The following is a 12,863-nucleotide window of genomic DNA, read 5'->3' on the forward strand; positions in this document are numbered from 1 at the left end:
GAATTTCTTATATTGTCTTGTCTTATAATACACACTAATTTTAATCTTATGTGCAAAAGATATTAACTTGTGAACATAAGTTAAAAGGTTGTGCACAATGTAGCTGTTTGTGGGCACAAGTTGGTACAGCTACAGAGTCCCATCAGATCACTGGGGCCTGACTGTTGTTTAGAACCAGGTCACAGGGGCATTGTTGTTTAGAACCCACAGGTCTATGAAGTCACAGGGGTGTTGTTCTATTGGGAGTGCATAAAACTCAAGATTGAATACAGCAGAGCTCATTTCAACTGAAATACACCAGAGAGAGATAGAGAGAGAGAGATAGAGAGATAGAGAGAGAGAGATAGAGAGATAGAGAGAGAAATATACACACAACTACGAGAGAGATCAGAGATCAGAGATCAAAGAAGAGACAGAAAAACCAAAGTTACACCTGCTCATCTAAAACATGTCTGAACAGACACAGGTGAGTACTCGCTGCAGTCACTTCAGCTTGAAACTGTTTTTGAGTTCAAAGTTTAAAGAAAGAGAGGTAGAGGTTTGAAGAGAAGGATGTCAATATGAAGCAGCAGGAGGGAGGAGGTTTAAGAGCAGGCTGGAGTCTGTCAGGCTTCACACAGAGACCAGTTAGAAACTTCACAACTGACTGAACTCAAGGTCCTGATCTGATGGGGTTTAAAGCTGAAGAAAGAAATCAGACTGTTTTCATTTTCACAATTAGAGTTCACAAATATGACACTGTTTTAAAGAGTCTGTAGAGTCTCTGGGATAATCTAGTCCAGATCTGATAAGTCTAGGTGAAATGGTTTTTGATCAGGACCTGGTTTCATCAACCCTGTCCTTCACAGCTCAATCAGAAGCTGTGAATCAGATTTAGACTTCAGAGTGGGTGTATTTATGTTTATTATTTACATGTTTGTTAATGAAGTGTTGAGTCAGAGAGAAGACGAATAAGGACATGGAAGAATATTTGAATATATAGTGTTGGACTAATAAATCCAATCCCTCTCTGTTGTAACTGTTGTACAATGAGTAGTTATTTAAACTCCATAAGAAAACTTTGAAAGTATTTCTCCTCCTCACTAACTTAAACAATGTTTGTGGTTCCCCTGCAGATTTCTGATTTCAATCAAATGGATGAAAAACCAGAGAGCATGAAGGAAACCTTCATCGCTCCTGAGTTCTCCTGTCCCAGTTCTACTCCCACAGACAAGGAGAGCTTATACTCTCTGTCTCAGAGTTCCCTGGACGAGGACCGCGTGTCCATAGCCACCTCTGTGTGGTCGTCTCCTGACTCAGACATCTCTGAGAGGATCTCCCATGACGTCCAATCAGAGGAGAGCAGGAGAGCGTCCTCCACTGGCATCAAGAAGGTGACTATAAGAGGCTGTCAGGATGTTGGTTTTAAGGGTTAACACATGCATACCCACTGAAACAAGGAAATAAACATCTGACATCAATTATAATTTACAATATTTCAGTTCATTTTAGAGCAAAGAATCAGAGCAGCCCTCCCCAAACTGAAAACACCTTACAAATCCATAACAGTAATACAAAATAAAATCCTGCATCTGCATCACTACTGAAGTGTTTCAGAGCTGCAGGTGGAGAAAGTTAAAGAACAAGTTGTAGAGAAGAGCTTTCATTACATTGTATCACCTCTCTGATTCTCATAAATATAAGATCTCTAAGATGTTTGAGGTGTTTGACTGCATGTTACAAACTCCACAGGTTTTTCTTTAGTGTGTGATGATTGCAAAGATTTGAACCTTGCTCTAAATATTAAATGCAAATGTTTGTGTTTGTCCACCAAATGTCTGATTTCAGTCAAACTGACGAAGAGGCAGACGAGCTGATGGAGTGTGACGACCTTTTGGAAGATGAAGCCATGGACTTGCGTCTCGCTTTGTCTTTCCTAAATGAAGAGCGCTCTCACACTCTGTCTTGGGGTTCCCTCAGCTGGGACAGCAGGAACACATGCTACTGGAGTGACAGACCTTCCTCCTCTGCTTCCTCTTCCTCTGCCAACTCAGCCCTGTCAAATGTGACCGAAGAGGATGCTGGGACTATGACAGGCATCAATGCTCCTGTTGAGGAACAACAAGTCCATCCAGAGGAGACAGAAGATGAGATCCAAACTCCAAACTTTGGCAGATCTGCACTTCAGGAGGATAAAATCACCTCACCTCAGAGCCAAACAAAGGCTGGATCTGTGATCCAGGTGGAGGTGAGAAGTTTTTGTCAAAGACCTTCAGATGATATAGATTCATCAATCCAGGAGGAAGCAGAGGCAGGAGAGGCCAAACAAAAAGAACCAAGTGACTTTGTAACCCCTGCCAGCTCCAAGACCACCATCTCCACCAGGGGGAAGTTCTTCCAATGGATGAAGAAGAACAAAATCCACCCCCTTGAGGTTGATGTGAGCACTGGACAGAGCATAAAGAGCTCAGACTGTCCTCCAGAGACTTGCTCCTCTGTTGAAGAGGACACAGGAAAAGTCAGTGCTGAGCCAAAGACAAAGAAGATCAATAGATTCATACGATTCTTCAGAGGCATCTTCTCAAAGGTAAAGATGCATTTATTAGCAGATTGTCTGGGGATCACTGAGGGCAATGGGCTGAAATGAGCCAGATGATGAGAGGTGTGTTTTTTGATACAACTGTTCTAAACCTTTTTTATGTCTTCCCCATAAAGAACGAGAAGAAGCTGAAGAAGAAAGAGAAGATGGAGAATGGGCAGAAAAAGACGTGTGCAGAACATCGTGTCACGCTGTCTCCATTCAGCTGCTTTGCAGCAGTGAGATGAATCACATGAACCCACCCATAACCCCCCTCTTCCATTTCACTCCCTCCTCCGCAACTCTCTCCCATTTCCGGTCACCCCGACCCTCCATTCCTCTCAGACTTTCTCTTTCTGCATATTACAATAAAAATATTGATATCCAAGCTCTGAAGGTTGCAGTTTTACACTTTCATGTACCAGGTTGTTACTAAAACAGTACAACACAATGTCTGAGGTAAAACACCCCACAGTGGGGTGTGTCGTTTCTTCTCAGCAAATCTCATGATTCCTGTCCAAGTTAGAGATGTTGAGGTGTCAGGAAAACATAAAGGCAAAGAGTTTCTTATCAGTAGAGGTCAAGAGGTCAAAGAGATGACAGTTTTCACCATCATTTCATCTTTAATCATGTGTTTCAAGTTTGTGTCTCAGCTGCAGTCTTTAGCTTTGCAGAGAAGGTGTTCTTTTTTTATTTTAACACTTATATTTGATTTTGTTTTTTTTCCTTCTACATAACAAAATAAAGAAAACACAAACATCAACATCATTTATTTATTTATTGATGGATTATTTGTTAGGGACAGATACAGCATACATAGACAAACTGTGAACAGCCATCTCATGCAAGTATCATAGTATTTATAGCAAATGCTAATTTGTCACACCGTCCCTAGAAGAGCTTTTAAGGGAGTCAAATATTAAAACAGTAATTTAAAAGAAAAAAGAAAAGGTATTTCAAGTACAGCATGATACAATAAAACAGACATTTGGCAATGACAGAACATGTTGAAAAAGTAGACATGAGTGCAGGTTTGTTGCTGAATGAACCAGGATTTGGTGACGGTCTTAAACCTGGTGAAGTTTGTAATGAGGTTGAAGTGATCAGGAAGAGAGTTCCAGGCTTTAACTCCTTTCACAGAGAGAGCTGTTTGAGAAAATGATGTTCTGCAGAATGAGACTTTACAGGCACCACTTAAAGCTGCTCTGGTGGATCTGCTGCAGCCCTGTAGTCTCTTTATGTATTTGCAGAAAGGTTGAGGAGTAAGACCATTTAAACATTTGAACACAAACTTTGGATAATGGAAATCAATACAATTACTAAAACGTTGTATTTAATGAAAATGTGACTAGTGGTTTCTAGTCTTTGTAATATTCACAGTTCTAGAGAACTTCCTCAGTCATAGGATTTGTGCAGCATGTGTGTAAACTTTAAGTTTGCCTCATTATCATAGAATACAATAAGATGGAGGTCAACAATGTTTTCAGCAGTAAGAAGGAGGGGAGCAGCCACCATTCACACCTTCTATTCCAAAAAATGAAGGTTCCATTATTCCCACCTTGTAATGTACAAATCTCTTCTTAATCTTAGCAGGAAAGTCCTATTCTCTTCTTTCTTTGATGATTTCCAGACAATTTTGTACCATGGGTGGATCTGCCTGGAACCATTTCAGGTGATTCCTTTTTTAGCAGCAACAACAAATATTTTCAAGAGATATTTAGTGTCTCCTGTTATGTCACCTGGCGGGTCACCCAAATAAAGAGAAACAAAAGTTAATGGAAATGACAATCCCAGAATCTGCTTCATGATACTCCAAAATATTTAACATTTAAAAATATGGTGGTGATCCGCCCCACTATTCCCCCAATGTCTCCAACATGTAGGGCTCCTAGATACAGAATACGTTTCCAGTTTAGGAGTAATGAAATATCGTACAAGATTCTTCCAACCACATCACGCCAGTACATAGAACAAGAAGAGGAAAAGGTGTTTTTGCATATCTTTTCCCATTGCTGTTCAGTTATTGTATCATTGGATTCTTTTTCCCATCTCTCTTTAATACGGTGTGTGGTACTTCCTCTTACCTCTCCAATCCCCTGGTGAGAAGGTGTTCTTTAAACATGTAAACAAGATAAGATGTTACTTTATTCCTCCCACAACAGGGAAATTCAAAGTGTTACAGCAGCAGAGTAGACAGTGCAAAACAGTATGAAGTAAACAAGAGCATATATAGCAATTATTAAAAGTGATTAGCAATTAAACTTAAAGAAGTAAAATAAGCACATCTTACAAACGTATATACACAACTAAATAAGTCAATTTACAAATATTTACAAAACCAGTGATGCAGTTCAAAATGTACACAGACTTGTAAGGTTAAAAACAATATACAGAACTGAGAAGGTGGGTAGAAAAAAAAGTACTGCACATGTAAGAAGAGAGGGATGAAGTAATTATTGCACCTTAATAAATAGACGGGGGGATATTGCACTTGAGTCCGTTTGGTGAGTTTATTGTTGCTCATTATCTCTCTGTGAGACACCGCGGGTGAAGAAGTCTGTCACTGAACAAGCCTCCCAGTCTTGTTATGGTCTCCTGGAGGGGGTGGGACGTGTTGTCCATCAGAGAAGATAGCTTTGCTATCATCCTCCTGTCAGCCACCACCTCCACAGGGTCCAGCAGGCAGCCCAGGACAGAGCTGGCCTTCTTCACCAGTCTGTTCAGCTTCTACCTGTCAGCAGCAGAGAGGCTGTTTCTCCAGCAGACCACTCCAAAGAAGATGGCTGATGCCACCACAGAGTCAAAGAAGGACTTCAGAAGAGCCCCCTCCACACTGTGGTAGGGTGACCCAGCCGTGAGGCGATCGTCCAGCGGAGCAGTGACCAGAAATGAGGCTTCGAACTCAGTATCAAAGTTTACACACAAAGTTTATTCATGCAGCATGAGAAAGAAGTTACAGCATACTCAAGAGCATCTGAAGTTCTCCGCTGAATGACAGAGATGCTCAATACTTTACAGTTCTTCAAACATAAGGGAGGAAAAAGGGAGGGGGAAAACATGTGTACGTGTCATCTTAATACAGTTGTTCATAAAGAAAAACAAAGGGAGGGGGAGAAAGGAGGGGGGGTAACAGGTGTGGGTGAGTTGCAATCAAGGGTGAGCAAAGGGTCTTGTCAGGTGAACATCGTACCCTGGAAACAACAGAGACATTACCTCAGTCTAGTGGTTTACAAAAAGCACACGTCTGCACATATCCTGTTCATCTTACGACATTTGTGGTTATCAAAAGCACATATCAACAATTCTTAAGAAAGCGTACGTCGGCTCTTTTATCTAACACAAAGCGTTTGGCATAGTTACCAAAAATCCCCTTCAGCTCACATTCAACTGCAATATGAGGCTAGGGTTGGTTCTCGGTCTTTGCAAAACAACTTATAAATAGATGAATTAACCACCTCCGAGCTGAACCTGCATTGAACTTGCAGAAGCTGGGGCTCTGACCTCAGTCTCACCTTTATTCAGAGATCTGCACAGATCTCTGGCCTTATGCCTTACTATTTGCTGGTTTCTTCAATAGAACATATAAAATGGAAAACATATGAATATAATTGTTAAAAGAAGAATACATGAGCATAATAAGAAAAACATGATTATATTTAAAGAAAATGCATGATTATAATAGAGGATATTAATCAAGATTCCACAACACCAAAAGACCTGAGTCTCCTGAGCAGAAAGAGTCTGCTTTGTCCCTTCTTGTAGAGTGCGGTAGAGTTGTCTGACCAGTCCAGTTTATTGTTCAGGTGAACACCCAGGTACTTTTAAGATTTCACAATCTCAATGTCCGTTCCCTGGATGTTCACTGGTGTGGGAGGAGGGGACTTGCGTCTTCTGAAATCCACCACCAGCTCTTTGGTCTTTCCTGCGTTGAGCTGGAGGTGGTTTCTCTGGCACCAGACTGCAAAATCCTGCATCAGCTCTCTGTTCTCCCTGTCGTCCCCATTGGTGATTAGACCAACAATGGCGGAGTCGTCAGAGAACTTTTGCAGGTAGCAGCTTGCTGTGTTGTGGGTGAAGTCTGCAGTGATGATGATGATCTAAAGATGATGATTCAGCAACTTTTGGACGTGTGCCATCTCAAATGTGTCAACATTAACTTTAAGGCATTAACATTAACTAAGGACAAGTATAAATCTTATTGTTAATATTTGCTTACTGAATGTGGATCTGATTCTTCTTCTACATGGTCTTCCTTTGCTCAGTTTAGAGAGGCCCCTCCTAAAGAGGAGGGGGGAAATATGACACATTTTTTATATGTATCAGTAATTTATTTATGTATCACTATGTTTGAAGATGAACCGACTAAGAAAGTCTTACTTTAGGAAAATGACTACAATTACGTGTGCATGTTCTTACATACTTCTCAGCTTTGTGATTCAACCACTCATTCATAGGTATGGTCATGGGCCACTGCCCGTCTGATGAATGTGGAAACTTGAAAATGCTCTCACACATTGGCCATTCAGCAGCACATGTGAGGCTCAAAAACATCTCTACTTCAGGTATTAAGCAGTGGTAATAGTGGCAGGTGTGTTTTAACCAAACTAAGAAGGCTTCAGGACTAGAGATTGGATTAGGGGCACACTGTTTTATGTCTCTGACCTCAGATGGAGTCCAGGCCCTGAAAACTGCTACTCGTCCTATAGAGTTTATAGGAGTATCAAATCTAGATGTTTTGTATCTCTGTTGGTTTAGCTATGTTTCTAAGTCCATCTGTCTGATTGTGTCTCTCCTCACGGAGCAGACTGGAGTCTGCTGCATTTTCATGTGTCTCTTGAGTACCAGTGATATGTGAGGCTTCAGTGAGTGCATACCTCTCTACTCTTACTTTATAACTTTTCATGATTATGGCTACTGCAAGCAAAAGTATATAATCAGCGCTGTGTATAGATATCAACTCAGATTTGTCATTAAGGAAAGTCTTCAACTCATCCAACAACCATTCACAACACCTCTCTTCATCATTCTCTCCACACCTCTTACACGTCAGACCACACTTTCACACATCTACACATGTTCCTGTAATCCCACTCTGGATCACCTCGTAGTGATTTAATAATAGCAGTAGCTAACCTATGTAGCTAACTCAATCTTCTTTGACTCAAATGACCCGAGATGTGGCCATCTTTATTTTATCCATTTACCTAGGAGTGGTGAGAAAGTGACCACTCACTGCTCTTCTCACAATGCCCACAGGCGTGTCTGTGAGGAATGATGGATCCTACTATGTTGTCAAGTCAGTGGAATGTGAATTCAATGTAGTATTTGAGGTGGTTTTAACAGAAAGTCATGCACATGTATCATTAGCATGTGTGTGTTTATTCTTATGTTTATCATGTTGGGGTCTATTAGCTGTTGTGGACTGATGATTACACAACTTGCAATAAACAATGAACATATAAAACAATATCAACACAAACCAGCAAAAACACACAGCAAACACAAAACATTTAATAAACACGTTAACTGCATTCAGAGTCTCTTCTGAATTCAAGGCAATTGTAATTAAATTAAATTAAAGGCTTTAAATGGAATTTAATTTGGAGCTGTTTAATGCAGAATCACTGACCAATGAATCAGGCCTCATCAATGACCACATCCTGGACAAGGGTCTTGACCTGATGTGCATTACTGAAACTTGGCACCAACCTGATGTGTATTCTGTCCTGAATGAAGCCTGTCCTGCTGGCTACAGTTACCTGCAGAAAGCACGGAGCACTGGTCGTGGTGGAGGCCTGTTGGTAATCCTCCGGAGTGAACTCAAACTGCCTCGCCTTCAATTGTCAGCCCCCCTTCCCTACGACAATACTGCTTATCTACCGTCCACCCAAACTGAACTCAGCTTTTATCCCAGAGATACAAGACCTCATCTCTACATTTTACTTAACATCTGCAAATACTATCATTCTTGGTGATCTGAACATCCACATCGACACCCCCTCCTGCCGTCAAGCTGCGGAATTTTTTGCAAGTTCTGGACTGCCTGAGTCTAAATCAGCATGTCAACACCCCTACCCACACTAAAGGACACATACTTGACCTGGTTATTTCAGATTCCTCCATAACAAACCTTCAAGTGTATGATATTGGTATCTCAGACCATGAAGTAATTTCCTTTGAGGTTCCATTTCTGCCCCCCCATCTCCAAGCCAAAATGCCAAATCCATTTTTGCAACATCAAAAACATAAATTCTGATGCCCTGTCCTCGCATCTCCTGCATCTAGCCTCTGCCAGCTTCTCCTCAATCAATGAGTCTGTGGACTACTATAACAAATCTCTCAGTAATGTCCTGGATCTCCATGCTCCTCTTAAAACCAGAACTGTCTCCTTCTCACGCTCAGCACCCTGGTACACCTGCGAGCTACGGAAACTCAAGACTTTCGTCTTGAGTCGTTTTGGAGGAGCTCTGAGGGAGGAGGGGAGGGGTTAGACGGAGTCCTGAGGTAATGCTACATTCAAATTCATGCTAGTTTTCCGAGACTGCCAACCCCAGCTTTAAACCACAGTCCCAACACATGCAGAACACTCAGAGGAGAGGTGCAACAAATTCCTCTCCTTCTTCAAAGCCAAGATCGACACCATCCACACTCATCTCTCTAGCTGTCTTTCAGCTCCAGCTACACCGTCATCCTGCTCACAGCCTGCAGTCCCTCACCCTCTCCAGTGTTTCTCTGAGGTCTCACAGAGTGAAACAGAAGCCATCAACAAGAAAATGGAATCAACCACCTGCCTCCTGGACCCCCTTCCCACAACGCTGATCAAATCACACCTCTCTGCCATAAGTCCCCTCATCACTACAATAATAAACCTCTCCCTAAAACATGGCCATGTTCCATCAGCACTCAAAGCAGCTGTCATCAAACCACTTCTGAAAAAACCCTCCCTCGACCCGGAAGTCCTAGCTAACTACAGGCCCTTCTCCAACCCCCCTTTCATTTCAAAGATGCTGGAAAAGGTTATTGCAGCCCAGCTTCAAGTCAAGTCAAACTTTATTTATAGAGCACATTTAAAACAACCTCAGTTGACCAAAGTGCTGTACAGATATTAAAATACAATATAATCATACACAATATAACAATAAATAAAAACAATAAAAGAATAGTAAGAGCTCAATTTAGGAAATAAAAGAGTAAAAAAGTAAAAAAGCCAAGGATTCTTGTTTAGCTGGGACTGAACACCAAAGAGAAAAGATGGGTTTTTAGGAGTGTTTTAAAGTGCTCAACAGACTGTGCAGCTCTAACCCGGAAAGATAGGCTGTTCCACAGCTTTGGGGCCGCCACTGAGAAGGCTCTGTCCCCACGAGTAGAGAGTCTGGACCGAGGTACTGCCAGGAGCAGCTGGTTTGACGACCTAAGTGCTCTGCAAGTACCGTGAGGCTGTACAAGGTCTAATAAATAGGACGGTGCCAGACAATTAAAACACTTAAAAACAATCAATGACACCTTGAACTGGATCCTAAAGTTAACAGGCAACCAGTGCAAAGACTCAAGGACAGGACTGATGTGATCCCGCCGTTTCTTTCCAGTCAGCAGGCGGGCGGCTGCATTTTGGACAACTTGTAGACGCCGCAATGCTGACTGTTCAAGACCAACAAAGAGTTACAGTAATCCAAGCGTGATGTAATAAAGGAGTGAATCACTCTCTCAAAATCATTTCTGGGAAGGTAAGGCTTCACTTTCGTTAGTAGTCTTAGCTGAAAGAAGCTTGTTTTAATAATAGAGCTTATCTGCCTGTAAAACTTAAAGTCACTGTCCAAAATAACACCTCTTTCTTGCAAAAGGGTGACAGTACGACTTAAGGGTGCCAATGGCGCTATCAGAGCCATCCAACAGATTTTGTTGGCCAAATAAAATAATCTCTGTTTAGTTTTTGTTCATGGAGAGAAAGTTCACTTCCATCCAAGATGGAACATCATTGAGGCAGTCTAGTAAGACCTGGACAGAGGATCATTTGTTTTGAAAGGCAGATAGATTTGTACGTCATCAGCAAAACAATGAAATGAGACATTGTGCTTTCTAAATATGGATCCCAATGGTAACATATATATCGAAAAGAGGAGGGGGCCCAAAATAGAACTCTGAGGCACCCCACAGGTTAGGGGGGAAGTGGCTGAAGAATACTGGCCGAGCTGTACAGAGAAGCTCCTGTCTGAGAGATTCGACTGAAACCACTTAAGAACAGTACCCTTAATGCCCACACGGGTGTTTGAGCGAGACAGGAGGATGTTGTGATCCACCGTATCAAAGGCAGCTGTCAGGTCCAAAAGGACCAGGACCGCAGAGTTACCAGAGTCAACTGTTAAAAGAAGGTCATTTAAATTTCTTAAATGTGCCGTTTCTGTGCTATGGCGTGACTTGAACCCAGACTGGAACTTCTCAGAAATACCATTTAAGAACCATTTTCTAGAATTCCTCCAAATTTGATCTGAAATAAAAACTCATATCAATATCAACTCAACTAACTTAGAATTATCATCATTATCTTCAGATCTAATTAATATCAAAACAAGGAAAAAACTTCTTTCTAAAATTTATAAAATCATCTCATACTCAGACCAAACTATATCCATCCTGTCAACAAAATGGGAACAAGACCTTCAGATCACTCCCAATGACGACTTCTGGACCCAAATCTGCAAAAACATTTCCTCCATGTCTATCAACACTAATATGCAGCTAATACAATACAAAATCATTCACAGAGTACACTACACGGGGGAAAGGATGTTTAAAATGGGCCTCACTACTTCCAACATCTTCTTTTAAGTTGCCACATCCCACTCTCGCCCACACTCCGTCTACTGGGAGACTTAACCAACATTAACCTCAACATCATACCCACCAGAATACTCCTTACAGTCCTCACCATCACCAAGAAAACCATTCTAATGAACTGGAAATCAAGAACAAAAATCAGCATTTCACTCTGGAAAAACTTACTCACAGAATACATATCAATGGAAAAACTGACAGCCTCACTCAAAAACCAATACTCCGACTTTAACATTATCTGGGACCCAATCATTAACAACCCCGTTTTTTAAAAAATGTACAAATTTCTCCCATCAGCTCATCCTGCCTGTGCACCAATCACACCACCCATACCATACACACAAAAACATCTCACACGTCAACCAGGACACCCACACCACAACAACAAAAAAGGAGTAATCAGCCATCCATCCTCCCCAAATTCTTTCTTTTCCTCCTTTATTTCACTTTTTGAAATATCTCAGTGGTAGAAACCCTAAATGGAAATAGCTGTTCCAGCTTCTGTGTTTGATACATTCTTCTATGTGCCATTTTTTCTCTGTTTCATTAACTTCTCTGTGCCAATTCCTTACTTCCCTTTATTTGTTTTGTTTCATAATCTTTTATTTTTTAAGATGATTATTGTAACTCTGGTTATTGTTATTGTCATTATTATTATATATATTTTTTAATCAGTTTACTTATCTTCTACATACATTTCTTATCACCAGTCATACAGTTTAACTGAATAAACCAATAAAGGAGGAAAGAAAATAAAAATATGTTTAACTTAATAATCAATTTAATTATGAACCCTCATAATATATTACCATTATAAATATTACCATTATAATACAGTCTTAATATCATCAATCGTCTAATTGCTATTGCCTTCTTCCACTTCCTCTTACCATTTTTTTTAAGTATGATTAAAATGATTAGTATTATAACTATTATTATCATTATTATTATGCTTTAATCCCCAACATCAATACACAATTTCCTTTATCATTATTATCATGAATTTTCTTAAAACTATTATTAAGTTGCTGTTTCTTGTTTGTTTGTTTGTCTGTTGGTTTGTTTTTCTTCTTGTTATTTTTTTATGGTGGTTATTATCATCATAATTATTACATACACTACCGTTCAAAAGTTTGGGGTCACCCAGACAATTTTGTGTTTTTCATGAAAGCTCACACTTTTATTTATCAAATGAGTTACAAAATGAATAGAAAACATAGTCAAGACATTGAGAATGTTAGAAATAATGATTTTTAGTTGAAATAATAATTTAGTCCTTCAAACTTTGCTTTCATCAAAGAATGCTCCCTTTGCAGCAATTACAACATTGCAGACCTTTGGCATTCTAGCTGTTAATTTGTTGAGGGAATCTGAAGAAATGTCACCCCACGCCTCCTGAAGCACCTCCCACAAGTTGGATTTGCTTGATGGACACTTCTTGCGTACCATACGGTCAAGCTGCTCCCACAACAGC

The 12,863-nt window shown here is 40.5% G+C and overlaps 1 protein-coding gene across 1 annotated transcript; it reads left to right on the plus strand.

The window, feature by feature from the left end:
- The first annotated feature begins 291 nt into the window (after window positions 1–291).
- LOC117817752 lies at window positions 292–2,945 on the plus strand. Its single transcript, XM_034690518.1, has 4 exons — window positions 292–466; window positions 1,116–1,373; window positions 1,814–2,566; window positions 2,695–2,945. The coding sequence occupies exons 1-4, from the start codon at window positions 449–451 to the stop codon at window positions 2,803–2,805; spliced, it is 1,140 nt and encodes a 379-aa protein (XP_034546409.1). The 5' UTR covers window positions 292–448; the 3' UTR covers window positions 2,806–2,945.
- The last annotated feature ends 9,918 nt before the right edge of the window (window positions 2,946–12,863 follow it).

Source organism: Notolabrus celidotus, chromosome 8 (assembly GCF_009762535.1).
Source record: "Notolabrus celidotus isolate fNotCel1 chromosome 8, fNotCel1.pri, whole genome shotgun sequence".
Taxonomy (NCBI): domain Eukaryota; kingdom Metazoa; phylum Chordata; class Actinopteri; order Labriformes; family Labridae; genus Notolabrus; species Notolabrus celidotus.